The 23,398-nt window shown below is 54.4% G+C and overlaps 8 protein-coding genes across 8 annotated transcripts; 6 read left to right on the top strand and 2 right to left on the bottom strand.

Annotated features, from left to right (window-relative positions):
* Positions 1-231: 231 nt before the first annotated feature.
* BDY24DRAFT_415986 (uncharacterized protein) lies at positions 232-1,248 on the top strand (the record flags this gene model as incomplete). The annotated part of the gene is made up of 3 exons (XM_076643525.1): positions 232-774; positions 1,011-1,053; positions 1,196-1,248. 3 exons carry the CDS (start codon positions 232-234, stop codon positions 1,246-1,248), a joined length of 639 nt encoding a protein of 212 aa, XP_076495776.1.
* Positions 1,249-3,189: 1,941 nt separating this feature from the next.
* Positions 3,190-3,530, top strand: BDY24DRAFT_85677 (uncharacterized protein). The gene has a single exon (XM_076645194.1). It carries the CDS (start codon positions 3,285-3,287, stop codon positions 3,471-3,473), a length of 189 nt encoding a protein of 62 aa, XP_076495775.1. The 5' UTR covers positions 3,190-3,284; the 3' UTR covers positions 3,474-3,530.
* A 707-nt stretch (positions 3,531-4,237) lies between these two features.
* BDY24DRAFT_85608 (uncharacterized protein) lies at positions 4,238-5,956 on the bottom strand. Its single transcript, XM_076645193.1, has 4 exons — positions 5,387-5,956; positions 4,996-5,232; positions 4,766-4,883; positions 4,238-4,642 (listed from the first exon to the last, which is right to left on the bottom strand). The coding sequence occupies exons 1-4, from the start codon at positions 5,701-5,703 to the stop codon at positions 4,346-4,348; spliced, it is 969 nt and encodes a 322-aa protein (XP_076495774.1). The 5' UTR covers positions 5,704-5,956; the 3' UTR covers positions 4,238-4,345.
* Positions 5,957-6,433: 477 nt separating this feature from the next.
* BDY24DRAFT_392075 (uncharacterized protein) lies at positions 6,434-10,695 on the bottom strand (the record flags this gene model as incomplete). The annotated part of the gene is made up of 16 exons (XM_076640867.1): positions 10,342-10,695; positions 9,952-10,240; positions 9,667-9,867; positions 9,479-9,587; positions 9,140-9,402; positions 8,853-9,061; positions 8,470-8,774; positions 8,147-8,382; positions 7,980-8,060; positions 7,805-7,888; positions 7,703-7,737; positions 7,416-7,593; positions 7,221-7,341; positions 7,023-7,114; positions 6,704-6,946; positions 6,434-6,624 (listed from the first exon to the last, which is right to left on the bottom strand). The coding sequence occupies exons 1-16, from the start codon at positions 10,342-10,344 to the stop codon at positions 6,434-6,436; spliced, it is 2,640 nt and encodes an 879-aa protein (XP_076495773.1). The 5' UTR covers positions 10,345-10,695.
* A 2,214-nt stretch (positions 10,696-12,909) lies between these two features.
* On the top strand, positions 12,910-15,649 carry BDY24DRAFT_415982 (uncharacterized protein; the record flags this gene model as incomplete). The annotated part of the gene is made up of 8 exons (XM_076643524.1): positions 12,910-13,040; positions 13,159-13,417; positions 13,508-13,894; positions 13,984-14,049; positions 14,151-14,904; positions 15,013-15,082; positions 15,207-15,432; positions 15,533-15,649. 8 exons carry the CDS (start codon positions 12,910-12,912, stop codon positions 15,647-15,649), a joined length of 2,010 nt encoding a protein of 669 aa, XP_076495772.1.
* Positions 15,650-16,331: 682 nt separating this feature from the next.
* Positions 16,332-20,278, top strand: BDY24DRAFT_392042 (uncharacterized protein). The gene is made up of 12 exons (XM_076640866.1): positions 16,332-16,563; positions 16,652-16,846; positions 16,942-17,030; positions 17,135-17,372; positions 17,463-17,622; positions 17,696-17,769; positions 17,846-17,872; positions 17,990-18,195; positions 18,344-18,562; positions 18,671-19,443; positions 19,551-19,647; positions 19,738-20,278. Exons 2-12 carry the CDS (start codon positions 16,750-16,752, stop codon positions 19,846-19,848), a joined length of 2,091 nt encoding a protein of 696 aa, XP_076495771.1. The 5' UTR covers positions 16,332-16,563; positions 16,652-16,749; the 3' UTR covers positions 19,849-20,278.
* On the top strand, positions 19,511-20,280 carry BDY24DRAFT_85523 (uncharacterized protein). Its single transcript, XM_076645192.1, has one exon. The coding sequence runs from the start codon at positions 19,845-19,847 to the stop codon at positions 20,229-20,231; it is 387 nt and encodes a 128-aa protein (XP_076495770.1). The 5' UTR covers positions 19,511-19,844; the 3' UTR covers positions 20,232-20,280.
* A 121-nt stretch (positions 20,281-20,401) lies between these two features.
* BDY24DRAFT_392033 (uncharacterized protein) lies at positions 20,402-23,049 on the top strand. The gene is made up of 10 exons (XM_076640865.1): positions 20,402-20,743; positions 20,907-21,042; positions 21,216-21,263; positions 21,376-21,396; positions 21,470-21,593; positions 21,681-21,808; positions 21,878-22,102; positions 22,169-22,378; positions 22,456-22,503; positions 22,566-23,049. Exons 1-10 carry the CDS (start codon positions 20,607-20,609, stop codon positions 23,007-23,009), a joined length of 1,521 nt encoding a protein of 506 aa, XP_076495769.1. The 5' UTR covers positions 20,402-20,606; the 3' UTR covers positions 23,010-23,049.
* Positions 23,050-23,398: the final 349 nt, after the last annotated feature.

Genomic DNA, 23,398 nt, shown 5'->3' with positions numbered 1-23,398 from the left:
CAAAGCCGACCGACGCCACGCAACAAAGTCGCGTCGTCGAGAAATGGGCGTTCCGTCCCTCCTTGACGATCGAGCTGAATTTCCTTCTTCGCTTCCCCTTCTCCCACCCCAACCTTCTTCTCCTCCAACACTCTTTCCTCCCTCCCAACGTCTTCCTGCTTCAAGGATTCAAAACAAGATCGTCAGAAAACAAACAACCCTCCTTCTTTCCAGCTCAGCCCACCCTTGAAGATGCCAATCTCCCCGAAACCACCCTCCTCCCCTCGGTTCTCTACTGCCTCCCTCCTCGAGATCCCTTCCTCCTCCTCCTCGCACTCCTCCTCCTCCCACGCTCACCCATCTCAACAACACTACCAGATCCAACGGTCCTCCTCCGGCTCCCTCCTTCGTTCGCCTTCGCCTTCCCATCAATCTCTCCTCCCCTCCTCGTCCAGCTCTCGCAGTTCCTCTCCCTCGCCTTCCTCCTTCCTCGACAGCTTGATGCCCAACCGTCCACCAGCCGGACGCTCCGTCTCTCCAGGATCCCAACTCGGCCTGTCCGTTGGAGGAGGACCTTCTTCGCCGATAGGACAGACGTTCCAGAAGGTCGCTCTCGCAGGAGCTACGCTGAAGGCAAAGCTCGCTAGGACCGTGAGCGCTGCGTCGAGACCGAGGAAGCAGAGTTTACTAGGGGAGGACAACAAGGACGATAATGGGGTGTTACCCAGTATGCAGCAGAGGGTTGGCGGGAGGAAGGGCTGGAGGACAAGTGCGATGGAAAGTCTGTGGTGGCTGGTGAGCTCGAGTTCCTTCTTTCTTTCCTCTTTCATTCCCCTTCTTCGACGGACGAGGAGTCGCTCAAGAACCTCTCAGCGGTTCTTATGGGAGCTCCCTCTCGTAGGCAGAACAACTTCCTACTCGAAGGCTTGCTGAGATCAGCGAACGAACGAAGGGGAAGAAGGCATCGAACCAAAACCGCGAGAGCTCACGCTCTCCTCCTTTCCTTTCCTTTCCTTTCTCTTCTCTTTCAGATCTTCTGGAGTGCAGTAGTCATCTATCTCAGGGCCCTAGGAGGTAAGCTCCTCTTCGTTCTACCCACGTCACCATAAAAAACACAGGACCTGCTCTCAAATTCAAACGAGAGTCTTGGAAGCGAGGCGCGAGCTCACACCCTTCCCTTCCCTCCCTCCCTCCCCTCCTCTCCTTGCTAAAACAGGCTTCGGAGCTCAGGAAGCGGCTCTCTGGGAGGACAAGAAGATCACCAACTGATTGGTGTCCAACCTCGACGTATCATCATCCGACGAGCTTCTCTCTCTCTCTCTCTCTCTCTCTCTCGAGAAGGGTCAAACGCGTTCCAGGTGAGCTCGCGTCGTTCCTTTCCTTTCTCTTCGTTCTCCCCTCCTTCGCCTGACACTCCCTTGTTTCCTTTCGCAGCCGCACCACCCCCGAACTCTCTCTATCTTTCCCCTCTCATCTTGTAGTCTGTATCTCCCTCTCCCTTATCTCTCCTTAGACCTAGACTTTTGCCCTCTTCTCCAACTCTCGAACCAGCACTGCGTGCTCTCCTCTCTCCTTCGTTCCTCGCTTCGCATCTTGCCTACATATCTTATCAGTCTCTCCTCTCTGCCCTGTTCTATACCCTTGCTGCTCGTTCCTTTGCTTTCCTTGCTCGTGCTAGATCCAGATCCCTTTCTCAGCTCGTCCGTCAGAAAGGAGAGCGAAGATGAAGACGTCAAGATCTAGCAAGAGAGGAGGTGCAAAAAAGCAAGGGTACAAAACGAACGAGTGAATTAGGTGCGAGAGTGAGAGAAGGGACATGCGAAGGTGTCGAGTCTAACGGGCGTGTGCCTGAGACGGAGCAACAAAAGAGAGAGAGAGCAAGAGAGATCCAGGACCCAAAACGAAGATAAGGAGAGCACACGAAACGCTATAAGATTATGGTCACCCCCACGGAGAACCTGGAGGCTGGTGGAGAGAGAGGAATAGGACGAGAGCGAGGGAAACAAGGTCAGCAAAACGAAACGAACGCGTCGTCGAGTTTTGCCGGAGAAACGAACTCACAGCTTGATAATACGAAAGCCGATCGTAGTACCCCACCTCCTCTGCTTCTTCGTTCCTCGTGCTGAGCGGTCGAGCTGTTGAGACGGCGAGGAGGGTTCCCTGGGGACGAGAGTAGTTCCCTACGAGGACCTGGGAGGGAGTGCGGTGATGGAGGCGCTGGGAGGTTGAAGGTCGAGTCTGAGGATCCGGAGGGACGTAGGAGGGGAAGTAAGGGTTCGAAGGTGTGGGAGAAGTGGGGAAGTGTGGACTATCGTGATGAGGTGATGGAGCAGCTGAGCAGAACGAAACGAGACGGGTCAGACGCGTCGTTTCCTACCGAGACGATCAGAAAGGTAAGGAGCTTACAATACGAGAGTTCGCTGTAGTCCTTTGATTCTTGTCGAGCACCTCCCCAGTTCGGATCCGGAGCTACTCCAGGAGCGGGACTAGGCGCAGGGCTGGAAAGAGCAGCGTTGGCGAACACCCAACCTCTCCCAACCTCGCTCAGACTCGATTGACTTCCTTCTCCCCCCACCCCCATCATCACAGGAGCCTTCTCCGACCTTACATCCATCGAGAAAGAAGGACTCGCCAGCCCTTGATGCCCGTATCCCTCCACTCCCCATTGACGCGACGGAACGATTCCTCGAACGACGTCCTCCAGCGGTTGATGGCTCGCTTCGGACGAGATCTGAGCGGATCCGAAAGATCGAGCGTCCCAGAGACCAGCTCTGCTCGCTTCCGCGCCCAACTCGCTGGCGATGGTGACGGTGACGGATTGGGAGGAGAGACGGGATTGAGTTGGGAGGGATGAACCGAGGGGAGATCGTTTCTTCATCGTGCTGCCGTTTCCTTGGTGGTCGACTGAGAGGGAAGAGGTGATGGAGGGAGCTCGAGAGGTGTGGCGAATGGTTTTGGAGGGAGAAGAGGGAGGTGGGTGGTGTTTGGGTTGAGGTTCGGCGTGGATAAGAAGGGTCGGAACGGTTGAAAGAGTGTGGACGACGAGGGAGGAGGAGGGAGTGCGAGAGTGAAGGGAGGAAGACGACGAGGTGAAGGAGGGTTTCATCTCTAGGGTGTTGCTGGAGTAGTTGTCATCGTGTATTGCATCCTCGGAGGTCCAGAATGCTCGGAATTCAGACGCTGAGGAGGAGGAGAAGGAAGGAGGCGAGGTCAGCGAGAGGCAGAGCAGGACGGAAGAGCGAGGGAGCCCAAACTCACCTTTCCGGCTGTACTGAACGACCCAGCCTACGAAGCAGACAACGAGAATGAGAGCACCTGAGCAGCAAGAGGCAAGTATCATGAGTTGGACAAAGAACGAAGAAGGGAAGGAAAGAAAGCAAGCTCAAACTCACAGAGTATCACGATTCCCCACGATATCCAGTCCTCGCTTGTCACCGTCCTCCCACACGGTTTCCCTAGACGATTCAGAGGCTGAGCATCTGAACGAGCCATGACGGCAATATCAGCAAGAGATAGGCGAACGAAGCATAACGAGAGAAACTGGCGGAGCTCACAGGGGGAGTCGTTCCTTTGGAGGCGAAAGGAAGGAAGGAGGAGAGGTGAGCTTCATCTTCGCAAAGGAAACAGCTCGAGAAGACTGAGACTCACGGTATCCAGCAAGCCTCGATAGCCACAGGCATTCTCGCCTTCTAGCGGTCGTTCTGGTTGAGGGGAGAATCCAACATGAAAGGCGAGACAAAGAGGAAGGGAGGAGGAGGAGAAGGGAGAGAGAGAGAGGGGGGTCGGGACCTGTCTGAGAGGGCAGAGGTCCGAGCTGAAAACGTGTTGACGCAAGAAGTTTTCAAGATCGTGTTTGGAAGGGTTGGAGTTCGAGTGCTGAGAAGGAGAGGGACAGCATGATCGGGAAGGCTGAGAGGTGGAGGGAGATGCTGGAAGTTTGGAGGGGGGAAGGGTCGAGGGGAGCTCATCTTGCTTTTCTTCTTGCTCGTCTGAGATCTTCTTTGCCGTTTTTTTTTTTCTATCGCTTCCACTTCTGCTTAGCAGTTCATATCCTTTAGGCAGGTTTGCATTTTTGCTGAGCGAAGTTCCGGCCCATCTTCTCATTTTCTGTTGGAGAGAAAGGCTCAGCGTCGAACGAGGCTCGTCGCCCCTCTCCTCTGCTTTCTTCGCCCACACCCTCGAAGCAGGAAGATATGTCACGTAAATGTCTACAAATAATGACGTAACAGACACGAGGGATGCTGTATACAGACGAGAGAGGGATACGAAAAGCACAAGGACAACAACTCGACGCGTCTCAAGCCTGCTCAACTCCTCCTCCTCCTCGAGCAGCCTGCTTCTCTCCCCTCTCCAACTCCGGCGCCAACTATCTCTTGAGAACCCTGTCCGCGCTCCATGAAATCCAACCAGCCATCAGCATCAACGCTCCCGGTTCCAGAACGAGGAGCGCGACGTGAGCGAGGTCGACGTTCTCCATGATTGATTTCGAGGGTTGACTGAGAGTGACGATACCTAGCGGGAAGCGGGAGAGGCCGGTTGAGAGGAAGAGAACGGAGGAGAGGAGGAAGATCAGAGGGTGGAGGGGAAGGAGTGGCTGGATGTCGTCTTCGTGGTCCTCGCAGGGGCCGAAGAGGTTGGAGAGCAGGATGAAGAGGAGGGAGGACTGGTGGAGGAGGTGAGAAGAAGGAGTGGAAGGAAGAAAAGCGGTCAGTATCGGGGAGCTGGTGGGAGGAGACGCATGATTGTGCAGGAGTGGGCCTCGACGCGACGAAAGAAAAGTACGCACGAGGAGGAACAGGACAAGCAGGGTGAACGAGGCGAAGTGAGCCGCGAGAGGGAGAAGGAGCGTGAGATCGGTATTCGGAGAGAGGTTTGCTGCGAAGGAGTCGAAGACCGAGTTGGATCTAGAAGGTCGAGGAGAAGGAGGTAATACGGGAGGGGAGGTAAGCTTGAGACGCGTCGACGGTGACTCGGGGCTGAGGTCGGAAGAGACGAAGGAAAGACGTTGACACTTACACGAAGATCATCGAGAGCATCACGGAGATGAGGACGGTGAGGAGTACAGTCTGCTCCAAGACGAGGATGATCCATCGTGACCGGTCTCGAACAAGAGTCGACTTTTCGTCCTTGAGCGAAGGGTCGACGACGCCGGAAGAGGTAGATTTGAAGTCGCCGGAGGGAAAGCGGTGGGAATAAAGATTCAGGGGGGTGGTTGTGGAAGAAGAGCAGCCGCTGATGAGACGGGTGAAGGTCCTGTAGGAAAGAGAGGGAGAGGGCAGGTGAGCTTCGTGCAAGGAACGAGCCGACGACTCGAGGGCTCAACGGACGATCGTTCTCTTCTTGTTCCTTCTCCCACTCCAACCTCCCTCCCCACCTCACGAAACGAAGATATCGATATCGTACTCACGGTTCATCCACGAGGTAGAAGAAGACGGCGAGGGCGAAGAGGAGGTTGAAGAGAGGGACGATGTTGTTGCCGACCTTGACGCCGAGTTCGACCAAACCCTCGAGGGAGTTTGCGCTCCAGAAGAAGGACGGGGAATGTCCTGATACCGAGGAGGCCGAAGGAGAGTAGTGGTAGGAAGCTTGCTGAAGGTAGTAAGGACTGAGGTTGGTGAAAGAGGGAGGGGAGAGGAGAGAAGCGGCGAGCTGCTGGTTTGGAGAGAAGGAGCAGTGTCGCAGGAGAGATCCTACGAGTCTCGGGAGGATTGACGAGATGAGCATCTCAGAGAGAAATGGGGAAGCTAGGGAGTGTGGCTCTTGAAGGAAGGAAGAGTGGGATGTGGTTGAAGGTGAAGCGGGTGAAGGAAAGGGTGGGAAGGGAGGGCCGTTCTGTATCGATCAGGTCCCATGGTTGGGACCTAGACGTAGATTAATCTATAAGACGGCAGGGTTCCTGAGCTGGAGCAGGAAGTTTGAGAAGAAGGGGTTTCACAGCTTCAACGGGTCCTGTCGGTAGATATCTGCGGGAGAAAAGGAAGATGTGGTTTCGGTGAGCTCGACGCTCAGAGCTTCCTTCTTCCCCCCCTCCAAAACGCGTCGCCTGGCAACGGTCTGATATTTGACTTAGGAATCTACCTCTCTGTCTCTCTTCTTCCTTCTTCGACTTTTCAGAGAACAGAAGTCTTCTCAAGTTTTCAGAATCGACGACCGTCGGGCTCGACGCTACTCTTCCCGTCTCCTCTCCTCTTCTTCTTCTTCCCCTCCTCCTTCTCCTTGACACGAGAGCGAGAAGACGACCGTTTCTTCGAACAGGCATTTCTATTAATCGACGAGGAGAGCAAAGCAACGAAACAGAGCAAGATCTTGACAGCGATCGACAGCGAGGCGGAAGATAAAAAAAGAAGTACAAAGGAGAAGAAGAAGGGAGATGATACAGAGAGGAGAAGGAGAAGAGACCACTATTTAAGCTTGATGGTAAAATGTACAAGTTCTCGGAAAGGATCCCCTTGTGTCAAAACTTCTCTCCCTCGTTGGCGGTGTCGAATCGAGGGAGGTTCTTCTCGACGACGACGCGTCCTCCTCCGTTGTTCTTCGCAGCCATGAAGCGTCGCCCAACCTTCCACAATTCGGAAGCGGCGAGCTGAACCAAGACGGCGGCAGCGACAAGTCCCCACTCCCACCCGATACCGGTGAGTTGGAAGACTGAAAAAGAAGAGGCGAAGGAAGAAGACGAGAGTCAGCAAGGGGAGACGAGAAGAGCAAGGGGAAGACGAAAACTCACCGTAGTCGGAGATGACGGGAATGTAGATGATAGGGAAGACCGAGAGCGCACAGATTCCACTCGACCAAAGGAGGATCTTGTTGTCGAGGAGGTTCATGCTGAAGATAGATCGTTCGAGATGCTTGCACTCGAAGGCGTGAAGCATGATGACGAGAGTGATGGTAGCGAACCCAGTAGCTCGTCCTCGGTAGACGTTCTCACACCGGGGTTGGTAGCCTCCGTCGTTGCATCCGAATCCAAGATCTGACAGACGAGGAAAAGGAGCGAAAGGTCAGCTCGTGAACGAGTTTGATTGAACGACGAGGATAGGAGAACTGACCTCCTTTCTCTCCGACGATATCCGTAGCGAAGACGACGAGGACGAAGTTGAGGATCGTAAGACTTCCCATCAAGAATCCGTAGAAGAAGAGACTGGTGGGAGGAGGAAAGGAGGGGAGAGGTCAGCTCGAAGAACAACGACGAGGCGACTCGGGAGTGACGAAAAGGTAAGACTGAAGAAGGAAAAAAGAAAACTCACTCGGCCCACCATCCGGCGGTGAAGATAGTCCTGAACGAAGTGGGTCCCTTGAACATGGCGTCGGGAGCGGTCATTTCGAGTCCGAGAGCGAGAGCGGGAGGTCCAGCAGCGATGGTGTTGACTTTGGAGGAAAACAGAGACGCAACGAAGATCAGCTCGAGGTTTTGAAGTAGGATGTTGCGGGTAGAGACTCACCGAAGAGAGCGGTGACAGGGTTGATGGGGTAGACGGAGTATCCGTCTCGATCCTTGAAGGCGAGTCCGATGGTGAGGACGACGACTTCGGCGATGTTTCCGGAGAGCAGGAAGAGCAGGAACTTTTGGAGGTTCATGAGAACTCCTCGTCCCTTCTTGATGGCTCGAGTGATGGTAGCCTGCGAGTGAGAAAAGGAAGGAGAGGGAGGGGAAAGGCGTAAGCACGTCGCATCTTTCGTCTTCGACCTCGATCCCATCCGTTCTCCAAATCGCTCAATAATAACTCACGAAGTTGTCGTCGGCGAGAACGATATCGGCAGCACCTGAAGAAGGAAAAGTAAGAGTCAGCGAGAGTTCATCCTCGTCATCTCGACGCGTCGTCAAACTCACCCTTAGCGACGTCAGATCCGTTCTGTCCCATAGCGAAACCGATATCGGCCCTCTTGAGAGCAGGGCAATCGTTGACTCCGTCACCTGAAGTCGAGAAGAAGGGGGAGAAAGGTCAGATCGAGGAAGGAAGGACGAGAGCCGCACGACGAGACCGAAAGTCGAACGAAATACGAACCAGTCATGACGGAACTGCATCTCATGCCCTGAATGTTCCTTCGGTGGATAGCCTCGACCATTCGGACCTTGGTCTCGGGAGCTGCGAGAAGAGAAACAGAGGGAAGGAAGGGAGTCAGCTCGAGAGAAGGCGAGGGAGAAGCGAAAGACGAGATTTCGAGCACTCACCACATCGAGCGACGACGAGAGGCAGAGAAGGAAGAGCATCGATCTCATCCTCGGTAAGGGCATCGAACTGCATACCGGTCATGACGGCTCCAGCGGGAGCCTGAGCGTCGAGGATTCCAACGGAGAGCGAGATGGCGGCGGCGGTAGCGGGGTGATCTCCAGTAAGCATTCGAACGGTGAGACCAGCTTGCTGACTCTCGAGGACGGCACCACGGGATTGAGGTCGAGGAGGATCGCTGTGAAGGGTTGAAGAAAGGAGAGGAAGGAAGTTTGGTGAGCTTCGATTCTTCTCATTTCGACGGGAGACGAGAAACGGGACGTACTAGATTCCGACGAGACCCAAGAAGCAGAACTCCTTCTCGAGATCGTCTCGCTTCATCTCCTTGATCTCGTCCTCCCGCTCTCGGGGCATGACTCGAGCTCCAAGACCGAGAACTCGAAGACCTTCGGCGGCGAGGGTGTCCATTCGAGCGATGATCTCCTCTCGCTTCTCGTCGTCGATTTTGACCTGAACATCGGGGCTGAGACCGATGAAGGTGCATCGGTCGAGGATTCGCTCGACGGCTCCCTTCATGAAGACGAGGAGGTCGGCCTTCTCGGTGGCTTGGGAGTCCACGTATTTCCAGACCTGCGAAAGGGAGAAGAACGAGACGAAGTCAGCTCGAGGTTCTTTTACTCAAAAAATGGGTAAGAAAGAGCGACTCACAGTGCTCATCCTCTTGACAGACGAATCGAAGGGGTGCTCGACGACCATCTCGTAGTGTCCGTCCATAGCGACCTTCTTCGAAGCTCCGTGCTCGCTGTTTCGAGTCTCGACGGCGGCGAGCTGTTCTCCACCGGCGGATCTCTTCTTGGGTCGAGTAAGATGAGGCTTTCCGTGACCAAGCTTGTGAGCGAAGACTTGGAGAGCGATTTCTGTAGGTGTGGAACGAAGCGAAACGGAAAAGTAAGCGAAGAGCTCGGAGGGAGAAAGAGAGAAGGAGAAGAACGAACCAGTGGCGTCTCCAGCAGCTTCCCATCGATCCTCCTTTCCCTTGTGAAGGGTTGCCATGTTGCAGAGACTCGAGCACAGGACGACGTTCTTGAAAGCATCCTCCATCTCGCTGGGCTTGATGACGTCCTCCGAGGTGATATCGTCCTCGTCCTCCTCTTCGGGAGTCGAGGGAGTGGTGATGCCCTCCGAGTCGGTTGTTTGAGATCGTCCGGGGATTCGAGATTGAGTGAGAGCTCGGACAATTCCTCGAGGGTAGAAGGGGCTGTAAGAGAAGATGAGAACTCGAGGTCAGAGAATGCGGACGAGGAGAGGAGAGGGAAGAGGAGGGCGAAACGAACTCGGATCCACTCTCAGCAGCGTAAGCCTGACCTCGGACGAGGTCGATCTCAGCAGCTCGCTCCTGGGTAGGGAAGGCGGTGGAGATAGGAACCCAGGCCTTCTTGACGACTGTGAAAGAAGGAGAGGAAACGAAGATGCCATGAGCTCGTGAACGAGGAGAAGAAAAGTTCATCGAAACGCTGCTCACCCATCTTTCCAACGGTGATAGTTCCAGTCTTGTCTGAACAGATGTCGGTAACGACCGAGAGGGACTCGATGGCGTCCATTCGTCGCACGAGAGCGTTCTTGGAGGCGAGCTCTCGGGAAGCGGTGGCCAAAGTGAGGGAAACGACGGCGATGAGGGAGGTAGGAAGAATCGAAACGGCGGTAGCGACAGCGTAGGTAGCCACTGAAAGAAGAACGAGAAACGAGTGAGAGTCAGCAAATGGAAAGGAGCTAGGAGAAACGAGAAGAGGGAGGACGGGGAACGAACTCGACATCGGGACGTCCATGAATCCAGTCGAAGCGACGACGATGAAAGCGAGGAGGAGAGCGACTCCGAGGAGGATGTAGGCGAGAGTGTTGAGCTTGATCTGAAGAGGGGTGGTTCCAGCGACTCCGAGGATGACCTTGAACTTGTACCACTTCGCAGCGAATCCAGTGATCTTGATGACCTCCTTCCTCTCCATCGCCTCAGCGATCTTTCCGAGCTCAGTTCCCATTCCAGTAGCGACGACGACGCATCGACCTCGACCCTTGGTGACTTGACTTCCGGCGAAGACCTGCCACGCGTGGAAAAGAAGGAGGAGGGGCAAAGAAAAGGTCAGCTTCGTCTCTCAACCAGATCCGGCGAAGAAAGAGAAACACAAGGCGAGATTCTCACCATGTTCTTCTTGTCTCCCACGGGGCATTCGACCTCGGTGAGGACACCGGTCTTCTTGGTAACGGGAAGAGACTCTCCGGTGAGAAGAGCCTCGTCGGTCTCGAGGGCAGAGATGTAGTCGGGGATGATTCGAGCGTCGGCGGGAACGACGTCTCCGTTGCTGAGAAGAATGATGTCTCCACTGTTGTTTTTTGAAGAAGGACGAGAGCAAGATGGTCAGCTACATTTTGGGCGTAGCAACGAATAACAGAAAGGGGAAAAGGGAGAAAGAGGGAAGGAAAGCGAGTCGGAGGGAGAGAAGAGACAGAGGAAAGAGGACGGGATCACTCACGGAACGACGTCCTCAACTTCGATAGTAATAGTCTGTCCATCGCTGCCTCCCTTCTGATCGGGTCCATGTCGAATAACAGTAGCGGTAGGAGATCCAACGGAGGCGAGAGCGGCGACGGTCTTCTCAGCCTTCCATTCCTGGAAGAATCCGACCGAGACGTTGAGGACGACGAGAGCGAAGATGACTCCAGCCTCGATCCAATCTTGGGTTCCGAACTGTGGTAGATCAAAAGTAGAGTAGAGTCGAGAGGAGAAAGTATGAGCGGTTGGTAGTAATCGGAGGGGAGCGAAGGAGAGATCGAAATTCGAAGGAGGAGGGACGAACAGAGACGGCCATGCAGGCGAGGAGAACCATGCTGGAAGAGCGAAAGAAAGGTGATGCCAGCTCGTCAGTACGTCGTAAAGACTCTTTGTGAGAGGAAAGAGTGCGAGCTCACGTCATGGCGTTGGCGACTTGTCGACCCAGGAGTTTCCAAGGCTGAAGAGAAGAGGAGGAGGAGGGAATCGGGAGGTCAGTCAGCTCTCGCTCCAACTCATGTTCGAGCTCGCTCCACAGACATTATAGAAGCGAGAGAAGAGCAAATCTACTTACGGAGGGTACCTCAGGAGGTTTGATCTGGTTGAGTCCGTATTTGGCCTTGAGCTCTAGAGCTTTGGCGTCCGAGAGACCGAGACGAACGTTGGACTCGAGCGCTTGAACGATAAGATCCGCTTCGGTCGTATGAGCTGGTCCTGGAAGAGGAGGAGCAGGAGCCACGAAGACAGGAGTGGGAGCCATGTTTTGTAGAAGCTGGAGGGCGAGGAGGTTGGTGGGAAGAGGAGGAGGAGGAGAAGTAGGGGAGGCTCGCTTGAAGGAGGAAGCCCAGAAGAGGACGAGGAGGAGGGGTCGAGAGCTGACCCGAGGAGGAGAGAGGGAGAGGAGGGGAAGGCGAGAGAGCGAAGTCTTTTCCTTGCTATAAAGATATAGAAGGGTGGGGGTTGGAGGGGAAGGGAGCAGGCCATATTTTCAAGAAAGCTGACCCTCAGTAGTTCCTTGACCCTTGGCGCTGAAGGGCTGAAGGGTGTTGATATCCAAGGAAAGGAAAATGCCTCAAACAAAGAGGCGACGTGTCAATCGAGAACAAGCTCAACGGCGTTTTTGCTCCTCCTCCCTCCGCTCTAGATCCTTCTACGATTCAACACCTCTTGAGTTCCATCGAAAGGTCATCTTCGTGAAAACTAGAAGTCATCAAAATTTTAACCTGAAGATCTGCGAACCTATTTCTGAGTGCTGCAGGAGCTTCGATTTTGATGATATTCCTTTTTCGGGCCTTGGCTAACAAGAAACCCGCCGGACGCGTTCTGTCGAACGTGGCCTTTTTTGGAGATTGCAGAGATAGTCCTCCAGCAGGTACATAGTAGTAGAGACCACCTCTGTTTTTGAGGCAAGTAGAGAGCTCAAGTTGACCCACTGAAGAAGAGCAGGGCACGAGAAACTTCGATTAGGCCCTCGCTCAATCAACAATCGGAACTCTCGTCTTTGCTACTTTTCTAAATCGAGACCCTCTCTCTCTCTCTTGACCTTCCTCTGTACAGGTAGGTAAACTGCCAAGAATCAAATGACGCGGGTTCGAGAAAACTGCGAGAAGAGAGATTTGTGCGAGAACCTGCGACGACCTGTCTTCAAATCTCTCGACTTGATTTCTGAGCTCGACAGAGGCGTGTCGATGCCTTTTCAACAGGTGAAGGTGAGGAGATATGTAACGGGGATAAGAGAAAATCGAGGAAAGCTCAGCTGAGGTACTATTCGAGGGAAAAGCTGCTACGCAACAACACGAAGAGGGAGGGATGAAGCTCGACGCGTCGCGCGACTGCATCCCTTTCCTCGGCCGTCCGTTCGTCCCGAACCTCTGCAAAAGACCGATTGAATTGCGAAGAATTTGAGACTCATAATTGATCATAACGGCGTAGGTTCCGTATTTCTGAACGAGGGAGGAGGCAGGAAAAGAACCGACAGAGCGAGAGTCGGCTCGCCTCTGACTTTTTTCTTTTGAGCCAGTTTTCTCCGGGAGCTCGGATATTTTGAAGCAGAATGGCAGGGAGCACCAGATAGCTAGAGGTCTTGCTAGAAGAGATGTCCTTCATTTTCAAGGGTAAAAAATCAACTCTGAAAGAAGGAAAGGACGCGCCGGATCGTGTTGAGCTTCAACTCCAACTCCCTCCTTCCCTCCCTCCTCCCCTTGCCCTTCTCACGAAGCCATGGCTCCTCCCCTCCCTGCCTTGATCGACATCTCCTCCTCTGACGACGACAAGGATGAGGATTCGTTCGAGAACGACGTCCCTCCTCCTTCAGCCTACATGAAATCTTCTTCGCCAGCGATTCGAGTCCTGTGAGGTCTCTCTTCCCCTTTCCTTCCCTCCCTTCCCTTCTCTTCCTCTGCGGCTCTTCTCTCGCTTCAAAGTTCACTCTTACTGACTGCTCTTATGCTTTGGTATACTCCCTGACAGTCCCTCCAAACGACCTCTTCCTCCGATCTCCAAATTTCACTCGTCCACAGGTCCTGCTCCACTTCACGACCTCTGCTCCTCCTCGGACGACGACGACGAGGATCTGCCCAAAGGAGACGCCATCTTCACGAGAACAACCAAGACTACGACGACAACTGTGATCTCCAAGTCCAAGTCGAGAGATGTGTCTGTAGGATTCGGAGTAGCTTCAGGATCCGGTCTTCCTCCTCCATCCAAGAAGCTCAAAGTCTCGGAACCCGTTCGTTCCCTGCTTCCTTTCGCCTCTCTCTTTTTCTTCCTTGCTCGCTCAAGCTAACCGAACTGCTTCCTTCTTTTCTTCTTCTTCTAGACCAAATCCAAACCTTCCAAATCGCTCTCGATCCTCGACGGAATCCTCAACGACCCTTCCACCTGGACCGACCCAGGAGCTCCCATCCTCCCTCGACGAACGCTCTCCGCTCCCTCCGCCCGTCCTTCAGCAGCAGCAGCCTTCGATCTCGACGACGACGATGAGATTGAGATCGAACAGTTCACGGATGGGATTCGATCCGAGGATATGGAGATGGACGTTTGGGAGGAGAGGCAGAAGCAGAAGGAGAGGGACAGGAAGGGCAAAGGGAAGGAGGTGGCGGGAGGAGGAGGAGGAGATGTGTTTGGAACGGGTGGAGCGGTTGGAGCTGGAGCTGGCAAGGGGAAGGCTCCGGTCAAGAGGAGAGGGAAGACGGATGAGGAGAAGGTGAGTAGTCCTATTTCTTGATGCGTTGCTGTTAACGACGCGAAGGGAGTGAGCTCACCTCGTTTTGGTTTCACGTTCGATCCCTTCAGGCTGAAGCTCTCGCCGAGACTGCTAGGAAGAAGGCTGAGAAACTTGCTGAGAAGGAGGAAGCCAAGGTACGTCGCTTCTCATCTCGTTTCCTTCCTACATTCCTTCGAGTGCACACAACTTCGACGTTTCAAGCTCACCCTCTCCCTTCCTCCTCCTCCTCCTCCAGGCCGCCAAAGCAGCCGAAAAGCTCCGTCTCACCCTCTCCAAAGACGTCAACAAACTCCGAGGATCCAAAACCGAAACCTTCAAAGAACTCGTCGTCGACATCTCCTCGTCCTCGCACCACAACCCAGCCTTCTCGACCCTCCTCCCGTCCTTCAGAGATCAGGTCGAAGCCCGAGACTCGTCCATCTCCTTCTTCGATTCTACCCTCGACGTCGACCCTTCCAATCCAAACAACGAAGAACGACCCAACGCCAACCCCAACCCAACCAACAACGCTCGACCTTACACGCCTCCGACGATCCTCAAGTTCCGAAGGAGACTCACAGCTCGGTACTCGGAAGTCAAGAAGGCTTGGATTCCTCTCCATCCCAGCGAAGGGAAGGTCCTCCTCGTCCCGGAAACGACCGTTGTCGTCTACCTCACCGCTCACGAACTGGTCGAGCACCTGAGGGTGGATCCGACGACGAGGAAGAGGAACACGTTGCTCGAGTTCCCCTCCCGAGTGAGGAACAGTCTGAAGCTCACGTCGAGAGCGACGGTGGTGTTGATCGTGCAGGGGATCGTGGCCTTGTACAGGAGGAAGGAGACGATGGCCAAGAGGGATTATCAGCAGAGGGTGAGGGAGGGGATGGGTCAAGGGGGTGGGGCAGGAGGGGTGAGAGCAAAGGAAGGGTGGGAGAAGGAGTTGGGGAAGAAGGAGATTGAGAAGGAGTTGGTGAGGCTGCAGGTTTCCGAGAGGTGTTTTGTGACTTATGGTGAGTTGGGTTCTGAGTCGTTTGGAGACTTTGGGGTGGGAGACGAGACGAGACGAAGACGCCGTGCTGACTCTTGCGACGCGACTTGCTTTCTCTTCCCCCTCCCAGCCGAAGCCGACGAAGAAGTCCTCGCCGCTCTCATCTCCACCATCGGAGATCTAGCCCTCAAGCCTTATCGGTTCGTCCTTTCCCTTTCCCTTTCCCTTTCCCTTCCCATCCCATCCCAAAACCCAACTAAACTCTCACCTCTCTTCCTCTACCCCCCCTCCACCCCGCGCCCGCTCTCTCTCTCTCACCTACAGAATGATCGAACGCAACCACCTCACCTTCGCTCCTCACAACATCAAGGGTAAAAACCTCTCCGACACCTTCTGCAAGATGCTCGAACACCTCCCTCGCGTCACCCCGGCCGTGTCGGGGACGATCCAGGAGACGCACGGCAGCTGGAGGAGGTTGATGGAGGAGTACGACGAGCTGGAGGAAAGTAGGAAGGAGAAGGAGGCGAAGGGAGTGCTGAGTGATTTGAGGGTGAGTGCAGCGTAAGAAAGGAGAGCTGAGGGAGGAGGAGGAGAGACGAGAGAGGATGCTAACTTTGTTCGGAACCGCTTTCGTCTTCTTGTTTAACAAGGTCGGTCGAACGAAAGCTGGGGTTCCTAACGAGAGGAAGGTGGGGGTTGCGTTGTCGGCTAGGATTCATACGGTGCTGAGGGAGGAGGACGGGTTGATCCTCGTTGGGTCGACGTGAGCGGGGAGGGAGGACGCGTCTGGGTTCTTTTTTTTTTGCTTTCTTTTCGACATCGACCCTGTTGATCTTTCGCTTTCGCTTCGTTCCTTTCTCTAGCTTGTACTCGTACTTCGGCCTGAAGATCTTTACCTATGCTTTTCTCAAGCTCTCCCTCGACTTTCGACTCTGAAAGAAAAGAAAAAAAAACTTCCGCAGAGACGCACAGTCCGTCGACCTTCAACGCTCGCTCCTCCCAAAACGTGAGCTCGGACCTCGCTCGTGCTTTTTCACTCTTCAACTCCTTCTTTGTCGCTTCTTCCCTTTCTCGATTCCCAGGATACCCCTTCACCTTCTCGCCTTCGACCCCTTCCTACTCAAACCAGCCCAAACTCGACTCGACTCGCTCTCAACCTTTGCAGCAGCAACAATCTTCACGAGCCCATCCGAACCATCTCCCCCCTTCGCTCCCGGACCTTCTCCTCCTTCCTTCCGCAACCATGTCCTCAGCTAGACCTCATCCTCATCTCGTTAGTACATAATCTCTCTCCTCTTCTTTCTTTAACAAACCGTTCCTAACGAATGCTAATCTCTCTTTCCCTTTTTCTTTCAATCGACCCATCTTTCAATCAAGACGCTCCCTCTCCTCCACCTCTCTGATCTCTCCCCTCTCACGACCGACACCGAACTCGCGGAATGGTTCAAAGAGTGCTTGCCCATCAGGTTGAAGATTAATAGAGATGCGGCGGAGGTGACGGGAGGTCAGTTAAAGGGTTTCTCGTTTAACGAGAAGGGAAGAGGGAGGAGGAGGAGGAGGAAGAAGCAGGAGAGAGCTCGAGCTCAAGGGAATTAGAAAGCTGACGGCTCTTCGTTTTTCTTTTCCTTCGTTTGCTCTCTCGGTACGTTAGGGACCGTTGAGTTTCGGGATATCAAGAAAGGTAAAAACCCTAGTTTTCTTACCTCTGTCTTCTTACATTCTGAGCTAAACGAACATTCCTACCTTGTCGTTCGTTCTCTTGCTTGCAGCCGAAAAAGCCCTCACCACCCTCTCCCCTTACTTTCGACTCTCGCCCTACCCACCTCCTTACGCTCCTCTCCCTCCGTCGCAGGACTCGCTCCCGAGGATGATCACTGGGTTGGGTGGAGCATCATCGACGGCAGGGGAGGTCTGGGAGATGTTGAGACCCGTGGCGATCAGGGAGATTAGGGTCGGAGAGAAAGGTCAGTTCGGGAGGAAAGGAGAGAGAGACGTTGGGAGAAGAGCAGGAGCTGACTTTTTGGTTGTTGTTGTTTTTCGTTGTTGTTGTTGTTATTAGGCTACCCTTCTATGGGAGGAGCAGGTGGGACGGAAGCTGTAGTGGAGTTTTGGTTCGAGGATGATGCGAGGAAGATGGAGAACGATCCAGTGAGCTCTCGACTCGACCCTTCTTTCGTTCTCTTTTCCTTCTTCGTTTCTCTCCTCTCTTTGCTGAAACCCTCCCTTTCCAACCCTCGTGTTCCTTTCCACAGCCCCGCTCTCCATCAGGCCACCTCCTCTCCATCGTCCCCTTCAACCCTCACCGACAAGTCCCTCAGCAACGCGTCGATTCCAACAACCCCCTCCCCAGCAGCGCGATCCCCTTCTCCGTCGAAGCTCCAGCGTTCATCCCTACAGGACCCAGCAGCAGCAACGCTCTCGAAGGATGGAACTCACCTGGAGGTGGGGGTGGTACTTATCCTGAGTTGGGAGGGATGGGACTTGGGTTCGGTCAGTCTTCGAAGGAGCTGTTCAGCCTCCGAGACGACAAGCTCATCACGCGTTTTCGCTTTTTCTCTCGTTTCGTTTTTTTTTTTTCAGGTCCAGGTCAGCAAGTCCAGCCTGCTCCAGTTGTGGGGATGGGATCTTCCAGTGCTTCGGGACTCATCGATCCTTGCAACCTCTTCTGCAAGAACCTCGATTCGACGATGTCGTCCAACGACCTGTTCGCTCACTTTAGGTCGTTCGGGAGGATCGTTAGGTGAGCGAGCCGAGCTCCTTTCAATCGTTGATTCGAAGTGGGATCTGACCATTGTTTTCTTTCGTTTTGACAGTGCTCGAGTGATGCGAGACGACGCTGGGACGAGCAAAGGGTTCGGATTCGTTTCGTTCCAGACGCCTCAGGAAGGTCAGTCTCGTTTCGACGCGTTCTTCTCTCGGTCATACTGAGACTAACCTCCTCTCTCGTTTTTTTTTCGATCCAGCTCACCTCGCCCTCTCCATGATGGACGGTTCGTCCTTCTCCTCCCTCTCCTCTCCCTTCGTCGCGTCCTCCCCTCCTCCAACTCACTCCTTTCCTCTCTCTCTCTCTCTCTCTCCTTCCTCCTCTTTTTGTCTCGCTTTCCTAGGCATCATGCTCGGAACCAAACAGATCACCGTCCGTCTGCACGAACCCAAACGGTTCCGAGCTGAGAAACTCGCCGATCGAGCTCGGACGGGATCCACGAGTCCGACGACGACGGGACCGTACGCTCAACTCGCTGCTGAAGGAGCATCTCCGGGACAGGGACAACGTGGGAGGAGGTTGAGTGGAGGGAGTGGGTATTTGGGGACGGTGAGTATCGAGTTCGAAATTCGTTTCTTTTTTTGTTGGAGGGAGGAAAGAGGAGGGGACGGGGACGGGGACGGGCGGGAGGAGAGGAACGTCGTTGCTGATCCCTCTACCTTTTTTTTTGGTTTCTGTCCTTGGTTCGATGATCTAGCCTCCTCAGTCTTCCCCTCGACTCAACATCGAGGAACTTCAGTCGATGACTCCCGAGAGGAGGAAGAGCGTTTTGACGTTCGAGGTTGGGAAGAGGGTGAGGGAGATGAGTCCGAGTGTGGTGAAGAAGGGCGAGATGGACGGGGTGGTGAACGCTTTGGTCGGGTTGGATTTGGGAGTGGTGGAGGCTTTGAAGGATAGGAGTTTGATGGGAGAGAAGGTGAGTCCCGAGGGATTGGAACGAGAGGGGAAGGGAAGGGAGAGGGGGAGAGACGAAAGACGCGTCGTTCGTACTGACTCTCTTCGGCTGTCGCTTTGATTCCTTCAGATCAACGACGCTCTCGCCCTCTTCAAAACCGACCCTTCCTACGCCACCAACCCCAACACCCTCTCCCCCTCTTCCTCCTCCTCCCTCGCTCCGTCCACAGCCAACACCTCCCCAACCTCCCCTCCAACCACCACCGCCGCCTCCTCCCAGCAGACCTCCCCCTCCCCAGCCTCGGAACGAGATCGTCTCCTCTCAGCCATCACCAAACTCGAACCTTCCTCGCCCTCCCTCGCCAAAGAAATCACCGAAATGGTCCTCTCGCTCTCCAAGAAGGAACGAGCCCTCTGCCTCTTCAACGGCGAGTTCCTCAAGGGGAAGGTCAACGAAGCCAAGGAGGTCCTTACTACGCTCGGAGGAGATCTCGAGGAAGACGAAGTCGAAGATCACGCTGGTCACCCTTTGATGGGAGGAGGAGGAGAGAAACTCAAAGCCCCGTTCGCAGCTCCTCCTCAACGAACGAAATCCGCTCCGGTGGATCCGACGAGTCCTCCGATGGTAGAGGAGCAGCAGCAGCAGCATGCGACGGCTTCGACCCCGACGAGTCCGGCGGCGGTGGCGATGGGGTTGCCTCTCACTGAGGAGGAGGACGGGCAGGAGACGGAAGAGGTGGGGTTGAAGTTGAAGGAGGTGAAGGAGATTGCCTCGTGGGGGACGAAGGAGATTTTGGTGTATTTGAGGGAGAACGAGGAGTCTGTGGGGAGAGGTGGCCTGGGAGAAGGGGTGGGGAAGCCGGAAGAGGGGAAGAGGAGGGAGATGGAGATGTTTTTGGAAGGGTGAGTGCACGGATAGAGAGTGGGCGAGCGGTCGACGCGTCGTTCGAGCTGAGCTGAGCTGACTTCCCCTTCGTTTCCTTCTTGGTTTATCTTTCGACGTCCTACAGAGTCTCTGGGAAACCTATCGCTCAGCAGAAACAGGCTCTCGGGGAGAGACTGTTCAAGGTGATGAAGACGTGGGATCTGCCGAGGACGATTCGAGCGGTTCGTCCTTCTCTCTTCATCCCCTTCGTCTTCCTCTTTTCGTCGACTCAACCGAAGCTCACCCTCCTTTTCTCCCTTCTTTCCCCACAGCCCAAGGTCACCGTCCAACTCCTCGACAACGAAGACTTCGTCTCGCTCGGGCACCTCCTCGCTGAGTTCCCGTCGATCCTCAAGGAGAAGGTCCTGCTCGACGCGAAATGAATAGATCAACACAACAACAACAATCAACACTCTCCTTCAAACTAACGACTACACTTTTAACGATTACGAGCTTCTTTCTCTTCTTCTTCTCCTTCTTGCTTTGCTTCGACTTCTTGCTTTTCGTTCGTTCACGACGCGTCTCGATTCTTCTTGCTTCCTTCCTTGCCTTACCCTCATCTCCATCAGCACAGTTACCACCCTCTCGCACCTCATCTACCCCGTCCACGATAGAACATCTCCCTTCCTACCATCATCTTTTTGCTTTCGTCGTAGCATCTCTTTCATCGCTAGCTTTCCCTCTCGTCGTTCTGCTTCTTTTCGTTTCTTGCTGCCCTTTATGCTTCGTTTCCCTTTTTTTCCGTAGCATTTTTCTTGTTGCTTAGTTCCATGTTCTTGATCGCTGCTGCTATACAACGAGTTTGAAGCTCAAGAGGAGGAGGCAGGGACGCGTGGCAGTGAGTTTTGAGTGAAGCAGCGGTTCCTCCCCTCCTTCAGAGAAGAGGGGAAGGTGAGGTGGAAGCGGGGCTAACACATACTTCGTCGTTTTCTACAGCGGTCCGTCGTCAAGGCTGGGAGAGCAGGAGGGAGTGGCAGGGAAATCGAACGGACAGCACCGAACGACTCACCTCCTCCAACTCGACGCTTCTCTTCGTCTTCCCAACCACCATCCCCGACCTCAACCCAACCCACGCTCTACTCAACCTTCCGTAACCTCAAGACCACCTCCTTCGAACCTCCAACTCGCTCGCTCCTCCAGCATGGCCGTCTCTCTTCCAGAAACCTTTCTCTTCACGTTCAACGAGGACGCCTCGACTGGGACCTTCCCTCCCATCATCGAAGCTTGCTCTCAGATGAACTTCACCTTTGAGACCATCCCCAACATCGAGGAGTCGCCGTAAGTATCTTTTGCTGCCCTTTCCTCGCAAAGTCGACTCCGTTCCATCCGGCTCTGCGATCGCGATCGTCTCGTTGAGCTTCCCTCTCCTTCCTCCCTTCCCTTCTCTCCTCGAGTTTCCACCGAATCTCCAGCTGATCCCTGCTCTTGAATATCTCTGCAGATTCGCACCCTACTACGTCCAGTTCTACGTTCAAGTGCCCGAGACGCCGCCTTACACTTTCCTCGGAGGCTCGTTTTCCTCGACGGAGGGGGGAACGCTGGATCTTCCGTTCCACAACTCTCACGTCGGTACTCAAGTGAGTCTGAGTCTCTCTCCTTTCTCTGCTGAGGTAGGAGATCTCGCCTTGAGGGGTGGGAGAGCAAAATCGGAGAGCTCGAGGACGACGGAGGCCAAAGCGAGCTCATCTCGTGAAGCTGTTTCCAAGGCTGAGCTGAACGCTGATGGTGATCTGGTTTGCTTCTTCTACAGTTTGTGACTTGCATGTATACGTCGAATGGTCAGACCGGAGGATGCCAGGTGAGCTACTTGTTCCGACGAGGGAGGGTTTGGGAGGAAAGGGAAGTCGCGTCGTCGCTTCGATTCCTCTCGCTGACCTTCGGTCTCTTCCCCTCCCTCGTCGGCTTCGCAGAACCTCTACACCGTCGTCGAGGTAAGTTTACTTCTCTGGTCTTCGAAGAGCCAAGATCTAGCTGTGAGCTGACCTCTGTTCTTTCCCTTTGCAGTCGAACAAAAACTGCACCGTCGACCCTGTTCCCGCCGTCGAGAACTCGCTCTCGGTTTCTATGCAGTCTCCTTCCTCTACAGGAAACTTGCAAGATCTCGGACTATACTCTTCGTGGCCGACTGGTGAGTCTTGGTCTTCGTTGCTCCCTTTAGACTTTCCCGAACGCGTCGAAGTTGAAGCTCATCACCATCCCCTCTTCCTTCTCGAAGGCTGCACCAAGATCCACTTCAAAGCCGAAGGAGGGTTACCTCCTTACCGTCTTACCGTCGCCAACGCCTACATCCCTCCTCGAAACTACACCTTCGATTCGGACTCGTTCGAGTGGCAAGTCGATCTCGTAAGTCATGACGCGTCTTCTCCTCCGCTCTTTCTCAACGCTGATCCTCCCCCCCTGTTATACATGCAGTCTCGAGGCTATCCCTTCTTCCTCTCGATCCTCGACTCAGCTGGGCTCTCCTACTCTGCTGGTCCCCTTCACGTTGGAGGAGGAGGGGGCTCGACGACCTGTCTTTCACCTCCCGTCTCCTCGAAAGGAATGGGTGTTTTCGCCGGAGTGGCTCTCGGAGGAGCCCTAGTCGGTTCCTTGATCGCAGCCGTCGTTCTCCTGTTCTTGAGGCGCTGGACGAAGAAGGTTCGCCCTCTCAGCGCTGGACGTCTCCGGTTTGTTCTTTTGACTGACTCTGACTTTTTCGAACAGAATCCCAAACCGCTCTTCACCGACGTCGACGAAACCGATTTCGTCCCCACACCTTTCAACAACTCGCACTTGGATCGAAGCTCGGTAGGAGGACCCAACGCTCGTCTGATGGGCTCGGAAGAGGGAGAGGGGAGGTCTCCTCAGAGCCCTGCAGGACGATCGGAGACGAGAGGTAGCCCTGAGGCTAGAAACGTCTTCGTTCTTCATCATGTGAGCCTTTCTTTCTTTTCCCTCCAACGCGAGTGAGGAGACGAACTGACGCGTCTTTTCTTTTTGTCTCGAATCAGGACGGAGGAGGACCTCCCGTCACCGTCTTTACTGATGGAGCTTCTCAGGTGAGTGGAAACCTCCAGATTATTTCGGAGGAAGAGTTGATCTGAACTCTGCTTCTCTATAGGTCTTCGAGCTGCCACCTTCGTACGCCAAACCGCGACTTGCTCCCCCAAACGCGTCTCCTCCCATTCAACACCCGACTTTTAGCTCTCCTTCAACCCTACCTCGAGCTTCGTCGAGCTACCCAAGGCAAACTAGCTCCCTTCCTCCTCTTCAAATCGTAGGATCTGATGGTCCCAGCCCTCGCCCTCCCTCCTCTTCCCCAGCGACGGCAGTCGACGCGTCTCAACTCAGCCACGGTCCCTCATCCTCGCCCAATTCCAACCGCGCACTCCCCTCTCTTCCTCCCCAAACAACCTACAACCCATCTCCAAACCCGACGTCACCTATCGTCCAACTAAGTCGAGGAGGACCAACGTTCAGCTCGAACGGACGAGGGAGAATCGGAGGGCCGAGACCTCTGGGAGGAGGGAGGAGATGGAGTGATTCTTCTGCGGTAGAGGGATGAGGGAACTGGATTAGCTACTCTACTCTACTTTTTTGGGGGCTTTGGTACGATGTCTTTTTGGATTCCGTTCGCCGCAGAGGTTGGTTGAGGAGCGTCGGTTTGTTTCTCACTTGTTTCTCTCGCTCGACCAAGACCTCACGAGTAGCCCTCCTCAAATATTAAATTCGTTTTCCTTGACGCTCCTTTTCGACCCCACACAGAGAAAGAAAAACGACACGGTCGTTCCTCGCCTTTTCTGCGTAGGATGCTCTCTCGTTTGGGTTTCTCGCTTTTGGCCTGGGGCCTCAAGCTTTTCTCGCCCAAAGAGGCGAAAAGGGGCGCGTCGATCGCTCGTTCAAAAAAAAAAACCGTTTCTCCAGGGAAATCCGTCCTCGACGAGAGATGTGGAT

This window comes from Mrakia frigida (assembly GCF_051309035.1).
Source record: "Mrakia frigida strain ATCC 22029 unplaced genomic scaffold BDY24scaffold_19, whole genome shotgun sequence".
NCBI lineage: Eukaryota > Fungi > Basidiomycota > Tremellomycetes > Cystofilobasidiales > Mrakiaceae > Mrakia > Mrakia frigida.
Note: the sequence above shows the minus strand (reverse complement) of the source record. Positions and strands in the feature narration are given on the sequence as shown.